The sequence below is a fragment of the Tamandua tetradactyla genome, chromosome 4 (genome assembly GCF_023851605.1).
Source record: "Tamandua tetradactyla isolate mTamTet1 chromosome 4, mTamTet1.pri, whole genome shotgun sequence".
Lineage (NCBI taxonomy): Eukaryota > Metazoa > Chordata > Mammalia > Pilosa > Myrmecophagidae > Tamandua > Tamandua tetradactyla.
In genome coordinates this window covers 80,102,116-80,124,184 of record NC_135330.1, presented here as the reverse complement: position 1 = coordinate 80,124,184, position 22,069 = coordinate 80,102,116, and the positions used below count along the sequence as shown (strand labels likewise).

The window sequence follows — 22,069 nt, the reverse complement described above, 5'->3', positions numbered from 1 at the left end:
CCCAATCAAAAGACATAGTCTGGCAGAATGGACTAAAAAACAGGACCCATCTATATGCTGTCTCTACTCAAAGGATACAAGGCCAAGGACACAAATGGACATTTACACACCAATCTTTATAGCAGCATTATTAACAATTACCAAGAGATGGAAACAGCCAAAATGTCCATCAACAGACAGTTGGCTAAACAAACTGTGACATTTACATAAGATAGAATATTATGCAGCTGTAAAACAGAATAAAGTTATGAAGTATGTAACAACATGAATGGACCTTACGGACATTATGCTGAGTGTGATTAACCAGAAACAAAAGGACAAATACTGTATGGTCTCACTGATATGAATGACATTAGTGAATAAACTTGGAATATTTCCTTGGTAACAGAGACTATCAGGAGATAGAATAGGGTAAGATATTGGGTAATTGGAGCTGAAGGGATACAGATTGTGCAACAGGACTGAATATAAAAACTCAGAAATGGACAGCACAATATTACCTAACTGTAATACAATTATGTTAAAACACTGAATGAAGCTGCATATGAGAATGATAGAGGGAGGAGGACTGGGGCATAAATGAAATCACAAAGAAAGGTAGACGATAAAGATTGAGATGGTGTAATCTTGGAATGCCTAGAGTGTATAATGACAGTGACTAAATGTACAAATTTAAAAAATGTTTTTGCATGAGGAAGAACAAAGGAATGTCATTACTGCAGTGTGCTGAAAATAGATGGTATTTTAAAATTTCAACCAATTTTAAAATTTCAACCAATGTGTGAGACTAAAGCAAAAAATGTTTATTTGGTACAAATCTATACTTTGACTAGTGCATTTCCTAATATAACTTATGTAGATAGTTGATTGAACACCTTAAGTACATGGAACTTTATATAGGACATGAGATTCTGTTGGTTTGTCCAGGTGATGCCCTGAATGATCCCAGAATGATTTGATCAGTGAGTGGAAAACTATTTGCAAAGTCCCCTTCAGGGAATGGTGAGACCGGGGGGAAACTCAACTTCCCCATGTTGAATTCTTGATATTCTCACAAGCAGTGTGGACAACCAAAGCTATAGGCTGAGCCCCCAGTCTTGGGGTTTGTTCATATGAAACTTAACCCCACAGGGGATAGGGCAAGCCTACTTAAAATTAAGCCTAGGAGTCACCCCCAACAGAACCTCTTTTGTTGCTCAGATGTGGCCTCTCTCTCCAGCCAACACAGCAAGCAGACTCACCCCCCCACCCCGTCTACGTGGGACATGACTACCAGGGGTGTGGATCTTCCTGGCAGCGTGGGACAGAAATCCCAGAATAAGCTGAGACTCAGCATCAAGGGATTGAGAAAACCTTCTCGACCAAAAGGGGGAAGAGTGAAATGAGACAAAATAAAGTGTCAATGGCTGAGAAATTCCAAACAGAGTCAAGAGGTTATCCTGGAGGTTATTCTTATGCATTAAGTAGATATCACCCTGTTATCCAAGATGTAATGGAGAGGCTGGAGGGAACTGCCCGAAAATGTAGAGCTGTGTTCCAGTAGCCATGTTTCTTGATGATGATTGCATAACGATATAACTTTCACAATGTGACTGTGTGATTGTGAAAACCTTGTGTCTGATGCTCCTTTTATCTACTTTGTCAACAGATGAGAGGAACATATGGAATAAAAACAAATAATAGGGGGAACAAATGTTAAAAAAAAAAATTTGTAAAATTTAAATTTTCCAGTTAAAATTTCTCTAGGTTATAAAAAAGAAATTACAAAATTTAAAAATCAATTTTTTGAACAGGTATGAACCTATATAATCACCTTATACCCCCAAGTACTTGTTCACTTCCAAGAGGCAACAATCGATAGTTTCTCATGTTTCCTTCTAGAAATGTTCTACATATACAAATGACAGCATACTAAATAAAACTGGTGTGCATCTTACTTTCTAAATTTAATAATTTAAATAAAACATGAGGAAGATAATCCACATTAAAATTGATTTGGACGGCCTCATTCTTCCCAGTCATTCACAGTATCCCACTGTATGGACATACTATAATTGATCTGACCTGGTGATGGGCATTTAGGTTGTTTCCCATTTTCTGCCACTACAAATAATGCTATGATGTAAATAATTGATAAGTCTTTACACACTTATATAGGTCTACCTCTAAGGTAACATTTTATAAACAGAAATGCAAGATCAAAAGCGATTCGCATCTTTTAAAAAATTATTATGTACTGTTACATTGCTTTCAATAAAGGCGGTCCCAATTTTTACTCTCACCAAAAAAGTGAAAGAATACCTGTATTTCTATACCTTTCCTAACACAGCAAAACAAGAATTGACTTTATAAGTTAGAAATCGCCAAACTTTAACAGTGAAGCACTACTTTTAATTTCCCCAAGGCATTAAGAACAAAAGTAGGTATAAACTGAATGCTGTGTACAGTAGTAGAGGAAAAGCCAGTAGCATTTAAACTCACCTGCTGGCAGAAAAAAAGGGGGGGAAATTGACCCTAGAAATTTAGAAGTTAGGATCTGCTGCTAGGTTCCAAAGGTTTGTGTCTTCACACTTGCATACACATGAAAACATTCATTCAGAGGTTTTGAACTCAGACATATCACAGAATACAGCAAGACTGATTTTAATTTTCTTATGTCACCTTGTCTCTTATATGCCTGAAAACTGTCAAAAATGCATTGCTACTAAAGAAGAGTACTAGGAAAGCAAATTCTTTTTGGGAGTTCATAAGCAAACCATTCACTGAATTTAGGGATTTAAGTCATCAAATAAATCTTTGTAAAAGTGGGACTACTCTTAAAGGTAAGAGCATCTGTCTTACATTCATGGAAAAAATGTTCATGATTCAAGATGTAAAATGCTTTTACCACGTTAAATTTGCAGAAGTTTTGCCTGACCTTGCAAAATAAGATCAAAGGGTGAAGAGTGGTATATATAGAGATGTTTTTTCTTCATATTTTGAAAATGATTTATATTGTTCAACACAATAAAATATTCACTAAATTATTTAATAACATGTTTAATGAAAACAATACTATTGACTATATTTTTAAAGTCTTAATTTTTTGTGATGTGATTATTGAAACTCTGGTTTTAATTTTATTTTAACTACTTAAAAAAAATAAGTTATAGCAGTCTCACCACCCTGCCCCTCTCTGCGTGGGACATGACTCCCAGGGGTGTGGACCTTCCTGGCAACGTGGGACAGAAATCCTAGAATCAGCTGAGACTCAGCATCAAGGGACTGAGAAAACCCTAGAATGAGCTGAGAATTAACATCAAGAGATTGAGAGAACCTTCTCCACCAAAGGGGGAAGAGTGAAATGAGACTAAGTGTCAATGGCTGAGAGATTCCAGAGTCGAGAGGTTATCCTGGAGGTTATTCTTATGCATTAAGTAGATATCACCTTGTTGTTCAAGATGTAGTGGAGAGGCTGGAGGGAACAGCCTGAAAATGTAGGGCTGTGTTCCAGTAGCCATGTTTCTTGATGATGACTGAACAATGATATAGCTTTCACAATGAGACTCTGTGAATGTGAGAATCTTGTGTCTGATGCTCCTTTTAGCTACTATATCAACAGAGGAGTAGAACATATGGAATAAAAATAGATGATGGTCCAGACATATGGAAATCAAATTGCGTAATGCTAAGGACAAGGGGAGAATTTTGAAAGCTTTAAAAGAAAAGCAACAAGTTAGGTACAAGGGAACCCTGATAGGATTACGTTCCAGTTTCTTATCAGAAACCCTAGAGGAAAGAAGCAGTGGAATGAAATATTAAAATGCTGAAAGAAAACAATTGCCAAGCAGTAATTTTCTATCTAGCAAGACTTTCCTTCAAAAATGAGGGTGACCTTGGGTAGGACATGAGATTTTGCTGGTTTGTCCACGTGATGCCCTGATGAATCCCAGAGTGATTTGATCAGTGAGTGGAAAAGTATTTCCAAAGTCCCCTTCTGGGAATGGTGAGAACAGGGGAAAATTCAACTTCTCCAAGTTGAATTCTTCATATTCCCACTAGCAATGCAGACAACCAAAGCTACTGGCTGAGCCCCCAGTCTTGGGGTTTGTTCACATGAAACTTAACCCCATAGGTTTGGCCTAAAGGATAGGCCAAACCTACTTAAAATTAGGCCTAAGAGTCACCCCTAAGAGAACCTCTTCTGTTGCTCTGATGTGGCCTCTCTCTCCAGTCAACACAACAAGCAAACTCACCACCCTTCCCCTGTCTACGTGGGACATGACTCCCAGGGGTGCAGACCTTCCTGGCAACGTGGGACAGAAATCCTAGAATGAGCTGAGATTCAGCATCAAGGGATTGAGAAAAACTCTAGAATGAGCTGAGACCCAGCATCAAGGGATTGAGAAAACCTTCTCGACCAAAAGGGGAAGAGGGAAATGAGACAAAGTGTCAATGGCTGAGAGATTCCAAACAAAGTTGAGAGGTTATCCTGGAGGTTATTCTTATGCATTGAGTAGATATCACCTTGTTTGTCAAGATGTAAGGGAGAGGCTAGAGGGAACTGCCTGAAAATGTAGAGCTGTGTTCCAGTAGCCATGTTTCTTAAAGATGATTGAATAATAACATAGCTTTCACAATGTGACTGTGTGATTGTGAAAACCTTGTGTGATGCTCCTTTTATCTACCTTGTCAACAGATGAGTAGAATATCCGGAATAAAAATAAATAATAGGGGGAAAAAATGTTAAATAAATTTAGCTTGAAATGCTAGTGATCAGTGAAAGCAAGGGGTAAGGGGTATGGTATGTATAATTTTTTTTTCTGTTTTTGTTTTATTTCTTTTTCTGTTGTCTTTTTATTTCTTTTTCTGAATTGATGCAAATGTTCTAAGAAATGATCATGATGATGAACATGCAACTATGTGAGATGATATTGTGAATTACTGATTATATATGTAGAACGGAACGATCATATGTTAGGAATGTTTGTGTTTCTTGTTATATATATTTTTTTAATTTAAAAATTAATTAAAAAAAGAAAAATTGTACTTGGAAAAAATATAGATGATGGGGGAACAAATGTTAAAATAAATTTAGTTTGAAACGCTAGTGGTAGATGAGGGCGAGGGGTAAGGGGTATGGTATGTATAATCTTTTTTTTCTTTAGTTTTATTTCTTTTTCTAAATTGATGCAAATGTTCTAAGAAATGATGAATATGCAACTATGTGATGACATTAAGAATTACTCATTGTATATGTAGAATGGAATGATATCTTAATGTTTTAATTTTTTTAATTAATAAAAAAAGTTATAGCCAAAAAATATGTTTTACAAATGCACAGCCGTCCAAATAGAAGAAATGTATCCTTGGCTTTTCCTCCCCTCCCCGCTTCTGGTACATGTACTCACGAAACTATATTTTTGTAATTGTACTATTAACTATATTTCATCATTTACAATAGGGGTCACTGTGTTATAAAGTTCTGTTTAATCTTTTAATTTTTATTCTAGTAGCATATACATGACTTTAAATTTCGCCATTTAACCGCATTCACATGTGTAACTCAGTGTTGCTAATTCCAGTTACAATGTTGTACAGCCACACCACCACCTATTTCCAAAACTTTGTGAAGTTAACATTTTTTCCCCATTATTTATTTTTATTCCGTATATTCTACTCATCTGTTGACAATTAAGCATAAACCTCCCACTCCCTTCTCCCAACTTAACTCCTGGAAACTTATTTTCTACATTCAAACTCTATAAATTTGCTTATTCTAATTATTTTGTATCAGAGAAATGATATAATATTTTCCTTTTGGGTCTGCCTTATTTCACTCAACATATCTTCAAGGTTCATCCATGCTGCTGCATGAACCAGAACTTGATGCCTTTTTCATGCAGAATATTTCACTGTATGTAATACCATATTTTGTTTACCCATACATTGGTTGATGGACACTTGGATTATTTCCAACTTTGGGCAACTGTGAATAATGCTCTCATGAACATCGATGTGCAAATATCTGTTTAAGATCCTGTTCTGAGGATCTACCTAGTAGTAGAAATAAAGGTCATATGATAATTCTATACTTAGCTCTCTAAGGAACTGCCAAACTGTCTTCCACAGTGATTGTACCATTTCACATTCTCTCCAGCAATGAATGAGTGTTCTCCACATCCTCTCCAACACCTATAATTTTCTGGGTTTTTTTTTTAACAGCCATTCTAGTGGGTGTGGAATGCTATCTCATTGTGGTTTTGATTTGCATTTCCCTATCTGCTGATGATGTTGAGCATCTTTTCGTGTGATTTTTAGTCATTTGTATATTCTCTTTGGAGAAATGTTTATACAAGTTTTTAATTGGGTTGTTTGTCATTTTATTGTTGAGTTCTAGGATTTCTTTATATCTTCCGGATATTATAATCTCATTGGATATGTTTCCAAATATTTTCTCCCATGGAGTCGGTTGTTGTTTTGGTTTGCTAAAGCTGCCAGAATGCAATATATCAGAAATTAGTTGGCTTTTACAATGGGGATTAATTTACAATTTATAGGTCTTAGACCATGAAAATGTCCAAATTAAGGCATCAACAGGAGGATACCTTCTCTGAAGAAAGGCTGCTGGCATCTATGATACTCTGTCATGTGAAGGCACATGGCCAGCGTCTGCTGGTCCTTTCTCTCAGGTTTCAATGCGTTCAGTTACTTGTTCCAGTGACCTCCTCTCTGAGCTTCTGTGGGTCCTGTCTCAGCTCCTCTGGGGCTTTTCTTTCTAAGTTCTCTCAGCCTTTTTTTACTTTTTATCCTTTCATAAAGGACTCAAGTTAAGGGATTAAGACCCACTTGGAATTAGGTAGGTCCCATCTCATTTTCAACATCAAAATTTTTTTTTTTTCTTGAACTTTTTTTTAATAATTTTTTATTAATTAAAAAGAAATTACAAGAAAGAAACACAAACATCCATAATATATGCTCATTCCGTTCTACATATATAATCAGTAATTCACAATATCATCACATAGTTGCATATTCATCATCATGATCATTTCTGAGAACATTTGCATCAATTCAGAAAAAGAAATAAAAAGACAACAGAAAAATAAAACAAAAACAGAAAAAGAAAAAAAATTTTACATACCATATTCCTTATCCCTCCCTTTCATTGATCACTAGTATTTCAAACTGACTTTATTTTAACATTTTTTACTCTATTATTTATTTATTTATTTATTTTTCCTGAATCTACTATGTGCTTTTATTTTTTTATCCAATTTTTTTAAAATTTTTTTTAATTAATCAAAAAAAAGAAAAGAAATTAACACAGCATTTAGAAATCATTCCATTCTACACATGCACTCAGTAATTCTTAGTATCATCACATAGATGTATGATCATCATTTCTTAGTACATTTGCATCGATTTAGGAAAAGAACTAGCAAAACAGCAGAAAAAGATATAGAATGTTAATATAGAGAAGAGAATTAAAATAATAATACTAATAAAATATATATATATATAAAAAAAGGAAAAAGAAAAAAACAAAAACAGAAGATACAAACAAACAAACAAACAAACAAAAAAACATATTTCAGGTGCAGCTTCATTCAGTGTTCCAACCTAGTTACATTACACTTAGGTATTATTGTGCTGTCCATTTTTGAGTTTTTGTATCTAGTCCTGTTGCACAGTCTGTATCCCTTCAGCTCCAATTACCCATTATCTTACCCTGTTTCTAACTCTTACCAATGATATATTCCAAGCTGATTCTCGAATGTCGGTTCACATCAGTGGGACCATACAGTATTTGTCCTTTAGTTTTGGGCTAGACTCACTCAGCATAATGTTCTCTAGGTCCATCCATGTTATTACATGCTTCATAAGTTTAGTCTGTCTTAAAGCTGCATAATATTCCATCGTAGGTATACGCCACAGTTTGTTTAGCCACTTGTCTGTTGATGGACACTTTGGCTGTTTCCATCTCTTTGCAATTGTAGATAATGCTGCTATAAACACTGGTGTGCAAATGTCCGTCTGTGTCTTTGCCCTTAAGTCCTTTGAGTAGATACCTAGCAGTGGTATTGCTGGGTCGTAATCCATTCTGCCAGTCTATGTCTTTTGATTGGGAAATTCAGTCCATTACCTTTTAGTGTTATTACTGTATGGATAATATTTTCCTCTACCATTTTGGCTTTTGTATTATATATATCATATCTGATTTTCCTTCTTTCTCCACTTTACTCCATACCTCTCTCTTCTGTCTTTTCGTATCTGACTCTAGTGCTCCCTTTAGTATTTCTTGCAGAGCTGGTCTCTTGGTCACAAATTCTCTCAGTGACTTTTTGTCTATAAATGTTTTAATTTCTCCTTCATTTTTGAAGGACAATTTTGCTGGATATAGAAGTCTTGGTTGGAAGTTTTTCTCTTTTAGTAATTTAAATATATCATCCCACTGTCTTCTAGCTTCCATGGTTTCTGCTGAGAGATCTACACAAAATCTTATTGGGTTTCCCTTGTATGTGACGGATTGTTTTTCTCTTGCTGCTTTCAAGATCCTCTCTTTCTCTTTGACCTCTGACATTCTAACTAGTAAGTGTCTTGGAGAACGCCTATTAGGGTCTATTCTCTTTGGGGTGCGCTGCACTTCTTGGATCTGTAAATTTAGGTCTTTCATAAGAGTTGGGAAATTTTCAGTGATAATTTCTTCCATTAGTTTTTCTCCTCCTTTTCCCTTCTCTTCTCCTTCTGGGACACCCACAACACGTATATTTGTGCGCTTCATATTGTCATTCAGTTCCCTGATCCCCTGCTCAAGTTTTTCCATTCTTTTCCCTATAGTTTCTGTTTCTTTTTGGGATTCAGATGTTCCATCCTCCAGTTCACTAATTGTAGCTTCTGTCTCTTTAGATCTACCATTGTAGGTATCCATTGTTTTTTCCATTTTTTCTTCTTTGTCCTTCACTCCCATAAGTTCTGTGATTTGTTTTTTCAGACTTTCTATTTCTTCTTTTTGTTCAGCCCATGTCTTCTTCATGTCCTCCCTCAATTTATTGATTTGGTTTTTGAAGAGTTTTTCCATTTCTGTTCGTATATTCAGCATTAGTTGTCTCAGCTCCTGTATCTCATTTGAACTATTGGTTTGTTCCTTTGACTGGGCCATATCTTTAATTTTCCGAGCGTCATCCATTATTTTTTGCTGGTGTCTGGGCATTTGATCAGATTTCCCTGGGTGTGGAACGCGGCTGGTTGAAAGGTTTTTCTGTGAAATCTCTGGGCTGTTTTTCTATTCCTGCCCAGTAGGTGGCGCTCGTGGCACTCGTCTGTCTGCGGGTCCCACCAGTACAAGATGCTGTGGCTCCTTTAACTTGCCAATCCGAATCTCGCAGTCAGCCCAGGAAACTGCGTGTGGGGGGGGGGGGTCGCCGGCCGCTGTGGCTTGGGGGAATGCCGGTCCAAATTGCCCAGCTGGCCCAAGATGCCAAGCGTGACGGGAGGGCCCCGCTATCCAACGTTCCCAGTCAGACCGGGGAGCCACGTGCGTGGAGGGGACCCCAGTCGCCAGCCGCCCCGGCCGGGAAAACGCGCGCTCCTTGGGTATCTCACCGCAGCGGATTCTCCCTGCCCGTTTAGCCGCCCCAGAATGGGGTACGCTGTCTTTTTGGTCTCTGTCGTGGCTCCGGGAGCTGTTCCGTATTGTTTCTGTTTCTTCAGTTGCTTTTCTGGAGGAGGAACTAAGACCCGCGCGTCTTACTAAGCCGCCATCTTCTCCGGAAGTCAAAATTTTTTTTTTTATAATTTTTTATTAATCAAAAAAAAATTACAAGAAATGCAAACATTCTTAATATATGCTCATTCTGTTCTACATATATAATCAGTAATTCACAATATCATCAGTTAGATTCATCATGTTCACTTCTTAGAACATTTGCATCAATTCAGAAAAAATAAAAAGACAAAAACAGAAACAAAAAAAATTTACATACCATACCCCTTACCCCTCCCTTTCATTGATCACTAGCATTTCAATATCAAAATGTTTGGGTACAGGTTTTGATTATAAGAACATGGCCTTTTCTGGGGTACCTAACAATTTAAAGCAGCACAGTTGTCTTTTCAGTTTTGTGATAAAGTCCATTAATGTGCACAAGTTTTTAATTTTGATGATGTCCCATTTATCTGTTTTTTCTTTTGTTGTTTGTGCTTTGGGTATAAAGTCTAAGAAGTTACTGCCTAACATAAGATACTGAAGGTACTTCCCTACATTTTCTTCTGGGAGTTTTATAGTTCTGGTTCTTATATGAAGGGCTTTGATCCATTTTGAGTTAACTTTTTGTATATGGTATGAGATAGATATCCTCCTTCATTCTTTTGCATGTAACTATCCAGTTCTCACAGCATCATGTTTTAAAGAGACTATTCTTTCCCAACTGAGTGGGCTTGGCAGTCTTGTCAAAAATTAACTGGCTGGGGGGCGGTACACTGGTGGCTCAGTGGCAAAATTCTTGCCTGCTGTGCCGGAGACCCGGGTTTGATTTCTGGCCCTGCCCATGTTAAAAAAAAAAAAAAAGAAAAAACATTAACTGGCCACAGATTTGAAGGTCTATTTCTGAACTATCAATTCAATTCCATTGGTCTATATAACTATCCTTGTGCTGTTTTGACTACTGTAGCTTTGTTGTAAAATTTTCAGGACTTTTTGTTTATATAGGATCATGTCATCTGCAAACAATGAAAGTTCCACTCTTCCTTTCTAATTTGGATGCATTTCTTTTTCTTGTTTGTTCTGGCTAGAACTTCCAATACAACGCTGAATAACAGTGGTGATAGCATCCTTGTCCCAAATCTTACAGAGAAAGCTTGCAGTCTTTCACCAGAGTATGTTAGCTGTGGATTTTTCATATATGCCCTGTATCACGTTGAGGAAGTTTCCTTCTATTCCTATTTTTCTAAGTGTTTTTATCAAGAAAGGAAGCTGGATTTTGTCAAATGCCTTTTCTGTATCAGTGCAGATGATCATGTGGTTTTCCCCCTTCATTTTGTTAACATGGTATACTACGTTAAATTGATTTAATGTTGAACTACCCTTGCATACCTAGGATAAATCCCACTTGATCATGCTATATAATCTTTTTATCCTACTTTTGGATTTGGTTTGCTAATACATTGCTGAGGATTTCACATCTCTATTCATAATGGATATTGGTTTGTAATGTCCTTTTCTCATGATAGCTCTTCTTGGCTTTTCTAACATTGGCCTCATAGGATGAGTTAGGTACCATTCTGTCCTGTTCACGTTTTTTAAAGAGTTTGAATAGGATTGACATTAATTCTTCTTGGAATATTTGGTAGAATTTACCTGTGAAGCCATCATGTTCTTGAAGACTAATTCAATTTCATTCCTTGTAACTGGTCTGTCAAGTCTTTTATTTCTTCTAAAGTCACTATAGGTTGTTTCTTTGTTTCCAAAAACTTGTCCATTTCATCTAAGTTGTCTAATTTGCTGGCATACAGTTGTTCATAGTATCCTCTTAAGAGCCTTTATATTTCTGAAGGGTCAGTAGTAACGTCCCACAACTCATTTCTGATTTTACGTCTTCTTTTTTTCTTTGTAAGTCTAGCTAAAGGTTTACTAATTTTATCGATCTTTTCAAAGAGCCACTTTTTGGTTCTGTTAATGCACTATTGTTTTAGTCTCGATTTCATTTCTGCTTTAATCTTTGTTATTCCTTTCCTTTGGCATGTTTCTAGTTCCGCAAGGTGTGCAGTTAAGTTAGGTCTTTCATTTAGCTCTTTTTAAATGTAAACAGTTAAGGCTTTTATAAACTTTCCTCTCAGCACTGTCACCACTGCATCCCACAAATTTTCACGTTTTATTCTCATTTTCATTCATCTTAAGATTTTTACTGATTTACTGACTTCTCTGACCCACTGATTGTTTAAGAGTATGTTATTTAATTTCCATTTATTTGTGGGTATTCAAGTTCTCTGCCTGTTATTGATTTCTAGCTTCATTCCATTATAGCCAGAGAAGATGCTTTGTATAATTTCAATCTTTTTAATTTCTTGAGTCTTATTTTGTGACCAAACATTGGTCTATCCTGGAGAACTTGAGAATGTGTTCTATCCACACACACTTGAGAAGAATGTCAATCCTGCTGTTCTGAGCTGCAATGTTCTGTATATATCTGTTAGGTCTAGTTCGTTTATCATATTATTCAAGTTCTCTGTTCCCTTGTTGATCTTCACTCTAGACATTCTATACATTGATGAGAGTGGTGTACTCAAGTCTCCAACTATTATTGCAGAGGAGTCTATTTCTCCCTTCAATTTTCCTAGTCTGCCTGATGTATTTTGCGGGCTCCATGGTTAGGTGCATAAACATTTTTTTTTTTTTCTTCTTGGAGGACTGACCCTTTTATTAATATATACTGTCCTTGGGTCTTGTAACAGTTTTTTACTTAGGGTCTACTTTGTCTATTAGCTTAAACTATTTCAGGGGAGGGAACCAAGCATTTTGTGTTAAGAAACTGGTATAAATAGATGAACTGTAACTTGTTCAATTACATCTTTTTTAAAAAATATATTTTTATTGACATCTTCACACACACATAGTCCATATGTGGTATACAATCAGTGGCTCACAATATGATCAAACAGTTGTATATTCATCACCATAATCACTTTTATTTTGCTAAAGCTGCTAGAATGCAGCACACACCAGGGGATTTATTTAGTTACAATTTATAATTCTTCAAAGGAAAGGCAGTGGTTTTTCTCTGACTTTCTCTGTCACATGGTAAGGCACACAGTGGACAACTACTGGCATTCCCTCCTGGCTTCTGGGTTCAAACAACTTTCCCCAGGGCAATTCCTTTCTGCATCTCCAAACATCTGGGTCTGAGCTGCAAATGCTGAGATGAGATTTGCTGAGATCTTTTCTGATCTCTCTCTTTTTAAACTTCCAGCTAATTAAATTAAACCCCACTCACTGAGGAAGGCACTTCCCTTAGTTGACTATAGCTGTAATCAGCCATAGATGAATTTAAACACGCTGGTGGTTTAAGTTCACAGCAACAGAAGGGGCATCATCACCTGGCCAAGTTGACACCTGAACCTAACCATCATAATCATTTTTAGAACATTTGCATCACTCCAGAAAAAGAAATAAAAACAAAGACTCATAATACACTCTACTCTTCCCTCTCATTGACCACTAGTATTTCAACCTACCCAATTTATTTTACCCCTTATCTCCCCCATAATTTATTTATTTTTTATCCATTTTTACTCAACCATCCATACCCTGGGTAAAAGAATTATCAAACACAAGGTTTTCACAATCACACAGTCACACTGTAAAAGCTATATAGTTATACAATTGTCTTCCAGAATCAAGGTTACTGGAACACAGCTCAAGTTTCAGGTACTTCCCTCCAGCCTCTCCAACACACCATCAATTAAAAAGGGATACCTATAAAATGCATAAGAACAACCTCTGGGATAACCTCTTGAATCTTTGAACTCTCTCAGCCACTAAAACTTTATTTTGCCTCATTTCTCTCTTCCCCTTTTTGGTAAAGAAGGCTTTCTCAATCCCATGATGCCGGGTCCCAGTTCATCCTGGGAGTTCTGTCCCACCTTGTCAGGGACATTTATATCCTTGAGAGTCATGTCCCATGTAGGCAGAGAGATCACCTGCCAAGTTGGCTTAGAGAGAGAGGCCACATCTGAGCAACAAAAGGGGTTCTCGGAGGGTGGCTCTTACATATAATTATCAGTAGGTTTAGCTTCTCCTTTGCAGGAATAAATTGCCTAAGAGCAAAACCCACAATCGAGGGCTGAGCCTATTGATTTTGCTGTTCCTAAATCAGATTTTTTTTAACACTAATTTCCCAAAGTCTAGGTTTTTCTGAATAAATCCCTGGGTATTATTTAACATGTTTGGAGCAGAGGGATGACAAAACTATGATTTTCAATTCAAAGGGATCACAGATAGCCGTTAACTGGTATACAGCTTTTAGGAAGGGAAGAAAGGAAGCAGAAAGACCACTTAGAATTTATTTTTCCCCTCAATAGTTCAAGAAGAGATGGTCACTTGGACTACAGTCCTGAAAATGGTGGCTAGAAGTGGTCAGACTTAAGATACATTCTGGAAGAACATATAAAAGGTAGACTGGTCAAGAAATATGAGAAAAAGATTGACTCAAAAGTTTTTGGTGTCAGCAACCAGAAGAACAGATGACAAAAGAGACAGAAGAAAAGAGGTGCAAGTCTGATGAGAGGAAATCAAGAATTTGATTTGGGTTTTGTTAAGTTTGGATACTGTGTTAGTTTGCTAAAGCTGCCAGAATGCAATATATGCAGAATGCAGAAATAGAATGCCTTTTAAGAAGGGGAATGTATTAAGCTGCAAGATAACAGTTCTAAGGCTGCTACAATGTCCAAACTAAGGCATCCAGGGAAAGATACCTTGTTTCAAGAAAGGCCAACTGTCCAGAACAGCTCTGTCAGCTGGAAAGCATATGGTGACATCTGCTAGCTTTCTCTCCTGGCTTCTCATTTCATAAGGATTCCCCAGGGGTGTTCTCCTTCTGCAGCTCCAAAGAACTCTGGCTGTGTGGTTCTCTAAGCTCTGTTGACTGAGCTTTTCCAAAATGGTTCCCTCTTAAAAGGCTCCAGTACGCAACCCCGCCTTGAATGGGGTGGAGAGACATCTCCACGGAAACCATCTGTCACAGTCAGGTTCATGCGTTAACTTGGCCAGGTGGTAGTGCCTGGTTGTCTGGTCAAGCAAGCGCTGGCCTGTCTGTTGCTATAAGAACATTTCATGGACTTAAGTCATGATCATGTTGGCTGCATCCACAGCTGAGTGCATTTGTAATCAGCTAAAGGGAGTGTCTTCTGCAAGGAGTGATGCTTAATCTAATCACTGGAAGGCTTTTAAGGAGGATTCAGAAGAGACAATCACTCTTCCTGCTTTAGCTAGCCAGCCTCTCTTGAGAGTTAACGGAGGACCTTCACTGGAGCTGCCAGTTTGCAGCCTGCCCGACAGACCTTGGACTCTACATTTCCATGGTTACATGAGACACTTCTATAAATTTTATATTTACAGGTATCTTCTCTAACTCCCTACTGAAAATTTCCACTTATTTAACTGTGCCAGTTTGAAGCTATTACGTAGCCCAGAAAAGCCATGTCCTTCAATCCTCATTCAGTATTGCTGGGTGCGATCTTTTTATTGTTTCCATAGAGATGTGACCCACCCAATTTCTCCAGAAACAGAACCTGTATCTCTAGCAGGATATCTCCTGCTGATTCTGTTTCTCTAGAGAACCCTAGCTAATATACCATCTAATCAAAAGTTACCACCCACAATTGGGTGGGTCACATCTCTATGAAAACAATAAAAAAGATCGCACCCAGCAATGCTGAATGAGGATTAAAGGACATAGCTTTTCTGGGCTACATAATAGCTTCACACGGCACAGTTAAATAAGTGGAAATTTTCAGTAGGGAGTTAGAAAAGTGAGTATGAAACTTAAGAAACAGGTCAAGGTTGGAGATACAAACAGAGATGCTATCATTCTATTTCTTGTTTTCTTGTCTTTACGATTTTTGAGAATAAGGGTTTCTGCAAATACTTTCCCTTTCATTCTTTAACCTAATCCATTCTAGCTTTCATCCTCACCATTCTACTTCAACAGCTTACATCAGAGTCAATAAAGAACTTTGTTGTCAAATCCGATGTACCATTTCCTTTTCTTGAAGCATTCCAGAGTTAATCACTCTCTTTCGAGTTTATATCTATGATCTCAGTTTCTTCCCTGAGCTTCAAACTTTATATTCAACTGTCTACCTGATACCTCCACTTGAATGTATAATAATAGTATCAAGAGTTAACCTGTTAATGTGATGATATTGTGAATTGCTGAGTGTATGTGTTGGGAATGTTTGTTTCTCATAATTTTTTTTAATTAATAAAAAATTTAAAAAATAAACTAAAAACTGTAATAGAAAAAAAAATTATCCCACAAAAAAAAGCTAACCTGTAAAAATGTAACTCTTGACTTGTCTATTCTAAACCTCTTCCACCTTCTCCTTATTCTACTACCAGCAATAATCTGATCACCTACCCAGTTATTTAAACTTAAAAACTAAGAAATCTTTGCTTCTTTCCTTTCTCTCATCCCTTAAGCCCTTTGGTTAACAAGTGCAAAACATATCTCAAATCTGTCAACTTTCCTCCAATTCCACTGCCACTACGTCATCATTTCTTACCTAAATTACTGTAATATACTCCTAATTCAGCCTCCTGCTTTCACTTTTTCTCCTACAAGCTACTCCCCAAACAGCAGCCAGAGGGATATTTTTAAAAATGTAAACCTCTTTTTAGAACTCATCAATGACATTCAATGCATTTAAACTAAAATCTGAACTATGTGTTCAGACCTATGTCTACATCTCCGAGTTTACCCTGTCCCATTTTCCCCTCGCTTTTTCATGATCCAGTCACAATGGCCTCCTTTTTGTTTCTTGAATACTCCAAGGTCTCTAAGGCCCTTTGCCTGTGTCTTTGCTACTTCCCCTGTCAGGAATGCTCTTCCCACAGTTCTCCATATAGTTTGTTCCTCCACATCCCTCCTGTGTCAGTCACTTTCCTTGATAGGCCTTTCATCATCATCTGTTTATCTGAAGTATCTTCTTCCTTTACTTTCTTTCAGAACCCTCTGATTATTTCTTCATCATGCTTACTAACATTGTGATATTACTATATTTATTCCTTTGGCTTAACTGTTTATTGTTTGTCTCCCCATCACCAAAATGTAAGCTTCATCAGGACAGGGATCCTATCTGTCTTACATTCTTAACACTGATATTACTGCTTGGGATAAAATAGGCTTTGATTTAATTGAACAGATTAACAGACCTTAACATAAAGAGATACATGCAATAACATTTTTTGCATCTTTTTTTCTTTCCATTTTGTAGGTTGAGAGAGAAATGAATAGAGAATATTTTCTATTCCATCATTTCCCCTAGCCTGTTTTAATGTCCCAAAGTTTCATTAACAGAACAGGGAAGCTGCCCGGAACTGAACTCAACACTCTGGAATAGTGCAGCATTTTTATGTTAGCAAAAAAGTAAAAATAAAAGCAAACTAAATGTCTACCAATATGATATTTATTAATTAGAGAATTCCATACAAAAAAATGATGCAGCCCATTAAAAAGATGATCTATGTGCCAGATATCTTCTATTTGCTCCTCTAAATTCACACTCTTCCCTTTTCTCCTTGCTCTCATTCAGGGGCCAGTTTGTACAGATTATGCCAAAGGGCATCAGAGCCCTTTGGCATACACTTGGATTCTGACAATGAGAAGCCCCATCAGGAGTTGAAGGAAAGAAGGGAAAGTAAAGTCAAGATACATATTTCCCTGGCTCCCTCCCAATAAACCTGGCTGTAACCTTTGAATCCAAGTCAGTGCCATTCTTAAGGTACTGATTCTACTTGACATCTCACATCTCTGAGTACGAGAATGCTTCCCACCCCCCTCTCCTTTTAGGCCTAGGAGTTGTTAACAGCTGGCTGCTACAAATGTCTGGGGATACTATACTATCCCTTGTGGCTCCCCTACACAGCATATTATAAATAGTTCCTCTGTAAATAAACCTTCTTCCAATTATCCTATTTCAAAGTACACCATCTGTTTTCCATTAGGACTCTGATGGATACAATGTATATCTACCAAAATTGATAGAAAGGTTCTTCATGATATGTTGATTGAAAAAGGGCTATAATTAGCATGATACAATTCTATTTACGTAAAAGCTTATCTTTCTCCATAGTCATATGCATATTACACACTTCTACACACACACACACACACCAAAATGCCTGCGTGGATGTTTACCAAAATGCCACTGATGAGGACCTCTAGGAGAGAGGATTTAAGGGAATATTTTTCCTCTATCTCTTTATATATTTTTGTACTAGTTCAAGTTCTTTTTACATATACTATATTGATGAACAGAAAAAAGTACATATACATTTTCAATAGCCCCTTCCAAATACTATTTCCTTCTTTTTCACCATCATTTCTACTGCCTAATTCAAAAGCACATTATTTCATACCAAGATGGTTACAGATGCCTTACTGGACTAGTCTTGACCCTTCCATTCTGACCTCTAAGCTGCCACCAAAGTGATTTTTCTAACAGGAAAATTTGAACATTGCTTTGTTCAGAATTCTTCAGTGGTTTTCAGCATGGCCAGGAGAAAGATCTAAATTCTTCTACATAGCAGACTAGGCCCTTCAAAATATGACTCCTGTATGTGGCCTCACCTCAGGCCAGTTCTCCTTGGTACTCTTTGTTTTTCCAGCACATCATGCACTCTCACGTGTTGGAAAGACTGTATCCCTCTCATTCTCTTGGTCAACTACTACTCATTCTTTCAATCTCAGATTAAAGTCAGCCACCTGTTCCCTGTCATCTTCATGCTAAGGGCTTTCTCTTCCACTCCCACGGCACTCAGTCTCCCTGTCTACCATAGCAATCACAGAATGCTGTAGTACTATAACTATTTTCATGTGTTTCTTCTGACTAGACTCGTACTTATAGTGGCAGCGACCACACATCTTTTCATAGTAAGCTCTCAAATACTGGTTACAAGAAGAAATCTGTTTTTATCTATCTTCTGCTAGTCTTAAGTTTACGTTTTTAAGAGATTGATCTATTTGATAATTAGCCGGCTCAAACCAGGTGGCAGAAAAATTAAGTCAAATAGTAATAACTTAAAACTATAAAACACTGATGTTGAGGGCCATAACTAAATTTTTATTAAAGCTACTACCATTTCTTAAAGACATACACCTATTCTGACTGATTTGCAAGTTCAAACTAACTTCCAAACATCTCACTAAAAACAATGTATTTTCTTTTCACATAAGAATAGATGCATATTTATAATAAATAGCACCTCAATCAAAAAGCACAAGAACCAAACTGTGAAAGAATTTAAACTAGTTAATACTTACCAACACTAGCATGATCAATAATAGTGTCAATATCTTGTAGACCCCATTTCTTATATGCTAACGGTGGTGGCTGTATGTTCTCATTGCCTGATGCTGCAGCTGCCAAAGATAAAAATTAGACCACCCAAACTTAAATATAATGGATACAATTAAGTTTTACATCAAATAGTTTAAAATGTACTAACAATATATTATTCTAACATTTCAAATAATTATGAGGCAAAGTAATGTAAGTCACAAAGTGAGATTTATTCACTACAAGACAATGTATATAAAATGGAAACATTAAAAGATTAAGTTTGAACATTCAAATAATTAGAGGTGGCCAAATTAAAAATCTTAGACTACTACTGAAAACCAAAGTGAACTCAAACTGTACTTGATGCCAAAGAAGCAATTTCTGCCCCTTCATACAATAGTGGGTAAAACCCCAGATATAGCAACCAATGCCTCACTTAGTGAAAGACTAAAAATTTGATTTACATGGCAGGAGCCCAGATCTCGCTCCTCTCAGCAAGACCTCTAGTCTCTGTATCTGAGGCCACACTTGATAGAAAGAAATACTAACAGCAAAAGCACTGCCAGAAAACTTTAAAGAAATGCCAACTGCTAACACCACTAACTCTCCCTAGAGAGTAATGAAAGGAAAAGTCACTGCCATACTTCTTGCCACGGTTCATACAGAGGGTCCCACTTATCAGGAAATTCCCACACTAAATATGAGAAGACAGCTGAATTTTGGCTGTTTATTCTGGAAAGTGAAGAAAAATACTTTAATAAAAGAAAAACATAATTGTCCTCTAAGTACTGCAGATTTTACAGTACAGCCAAGAAGAGAAATTTTATATAGGCTGAATTAAATGTCACGATTTGTAGTTAAGTAATCAGAGTTCTTTTAAGCACAATTTACAGTAAGAGGGCACTAAGTGATTATTATTAATTCCTAACTTCTTAGAAGACAAAATAGCTTACTGAATTTACAAACTGTAAAAACGCAAATGGTTGGCAATATCAATTAAATCTCTTCTAATTGTCTCTTCCTATTTTTTTTTTCTTTTAAGGTTCTACAAGTACTTTATTGCTACTGAATTCCAAGGGAATCTGTAAACACAAAAGGATCTAAAGAAATCAGGAGATCTTTGCCCTGATGGAAGGTGAGTGGCAAACAAAAAGGTCAATAAAATAATTCGTAGGAAAAGTGATTTTGAGACCTTCTCTCTTTACATGGCTGCCAGCACTGCAGAAGACAGCACAGTGAGAACCAAGACAACCACTCCAGACTGGTATAGCTGAGGAATCTTCATACCTTTTCCTAGGTCCCATGACAAGTGTCAGATTCCATTCAAGGCGTGATACGTGAGAGGGAAAGCAAGCAAAAACTTAGCTGTGTAGATCAGGGCTGGTCCCAGACACAGGGACTTCACAAGTTCCAAATAAGACTCAAAATTCCCAGGGAGAATCAGGGCTGACAAGCCAAAAAGAGTGACCCCTGTACTCAAGGCAATACCAGTGCCACGGTGAGAAGCAGACATTATCATGATAAGAGGCCACCTGTAGATAGTGAGGTGAGGTGACAAAGGACGTTTTAAACCTAGGTTCTTAGTTCAGAACTGCTCCATCTCTTCCTTGGCTGTGGTTCCCATAGGAATAGCATTTCTGATATAGAACTGAGGACCAAGATGAGCATGGAGGCAATGACGGTCAACATGTCTCAACAGGAGAGCAGTCATCTTGAGCTCCAGATTGGACGGAAATACCTAGTTTATTTTTTTAGCAGTCTTTTTGCAGAGACTACAGGGGACTACTTTAAAATGTCTCCAACATAATGAAGCTTACAGTGGGTTGAATTTAAATAATTTAAAGACTAATGAAAACAGGTATAAAACTTCAAAGCATATACCATTAAAGAACTACACAATCAAGACTTCAGAATTTTATCAATCAAATCAACCTACCAAAAAGACTGAAAATTTTTCTATTTATCACAATATAAGATGCTGCATTTTCCCCCTTGAAATTGTTTATTTTGCAGCTTATTGCTCGGGTCTGGATTTAAGAAAAATGTTTAATGAATCAACAAACAGATCCTTATGTATTCATGGAGTTGTCTCAACTATTTAAGGGTTAAATTTTATTTGTTTTATGACACTAAGTCCTCTCCAACCAATCCAAAAAGAAAAGAGAAAGTCAGTACTAGTACTATATTTTCACTGATTTCATGACTTTTTCCATACTTTAACATGTCTAAACTTGGGGTTCTTACATCAATGATGAGTCTTTTATCGCCAGCATTTTTACTTACAAATGTTACAAAAAAAAATGGTGTGAGGCAGTGTGACTGTGGCGCAGTGGCAGAATTCTTGCCTGCCATGCTGGAGACCTGGGTTCAGTTCCAAGTACCTGCCCACGTTAAAAAAAAAAAAGAAAGGTGTGCCTTACAATCTCTGCAATCTTGGATCTGATGAGTTGTAGTATCTTTTCCTCATGACATTATAGAATCAACATGAAAAGCATGGGTAATAAATTTAAGAACTCTTCACAACATATTCTACCCTCAAATCTAGGAGTAGCAGTGTTCTATTGTGGTGAATACTTCCCCTGCACACAGTGGTATCGTCAGCCTCAGTAGGGACAGAAGCAACGTAGAGTCACAAGTTTTAAGTACACTGGCACTGTAGCTGCTGATCTAGTGGAAAATTTGGTTCCTCAGCTAGATGTAACTAAATTCTTCACCTCAAGGTTGACTCAATACAGTTGCTAACACCAATACTACCTGGACAAAGCATACTGCTGAGTTAGTGACTGAAGGCTGGTTTTCCTGTGCTGACCACGTTCTCCTCTGGCAACATATAGAGTGCTGAAATTTCAGTCCTTGCTTTTTTCTTACTAACCAATCTACCCAGTACTGTACTCTCATGTCTACAGTAGCGGGCTTTTTTCCTAAATGGAGCCCATAGGCCTCTTATATTTTTAAACACCCTTAATTCAGTAAGATGGTTAAAACAAATCAAACAAGCATCACCAGAAATTAAGTATTTCTTGCCAAAACA

General features: G+C 37.1%; 1 protein-coding gene, 1 non-coding gene and 1 pseudogene across 3 annotated transcripts in view; all 3 read right to left on the bottom strand.

The window, feature by feature from the left end:
* Positions 1-22,069, bottom strand: part of RAB3GAP2 (RAB3 GTPase activating non-catalytic protein subunit 2) — a 159,543-nt gene that overhangs the window by 63,748 nt on the left and 73,726 nt on the right. For both annotated transcript variants that reach the window (XM_077157874.1, XM_077157873.1), the window contains exon 9: positions 19,020-19,118. In XM_077157874.1, coding sequence (XP_077013989.1) covers positions 19,020-19,118 — 99 coding nt within the window. The remainder of the gene's footprint in view (positions 1-19,019; positions 19,119-22,069) is intronic.
* On the bottom strand, positions 16,964-17,094 carry LOC143681952 (small nucleolar RNA SNORA36 family). Its single transcript, XR_013174987.1, has one exon. It is a non-coding gene; the product is annotated as a small nucleolar RNA SNORA36 family (small nucleolar RNA).
* Positions 19,126-22,067, bottom strand: LOC143681109 (succinate dehydrogenase cytochrome b560 subunit, mitochondrial pseudogene; annotated as a pseudogene).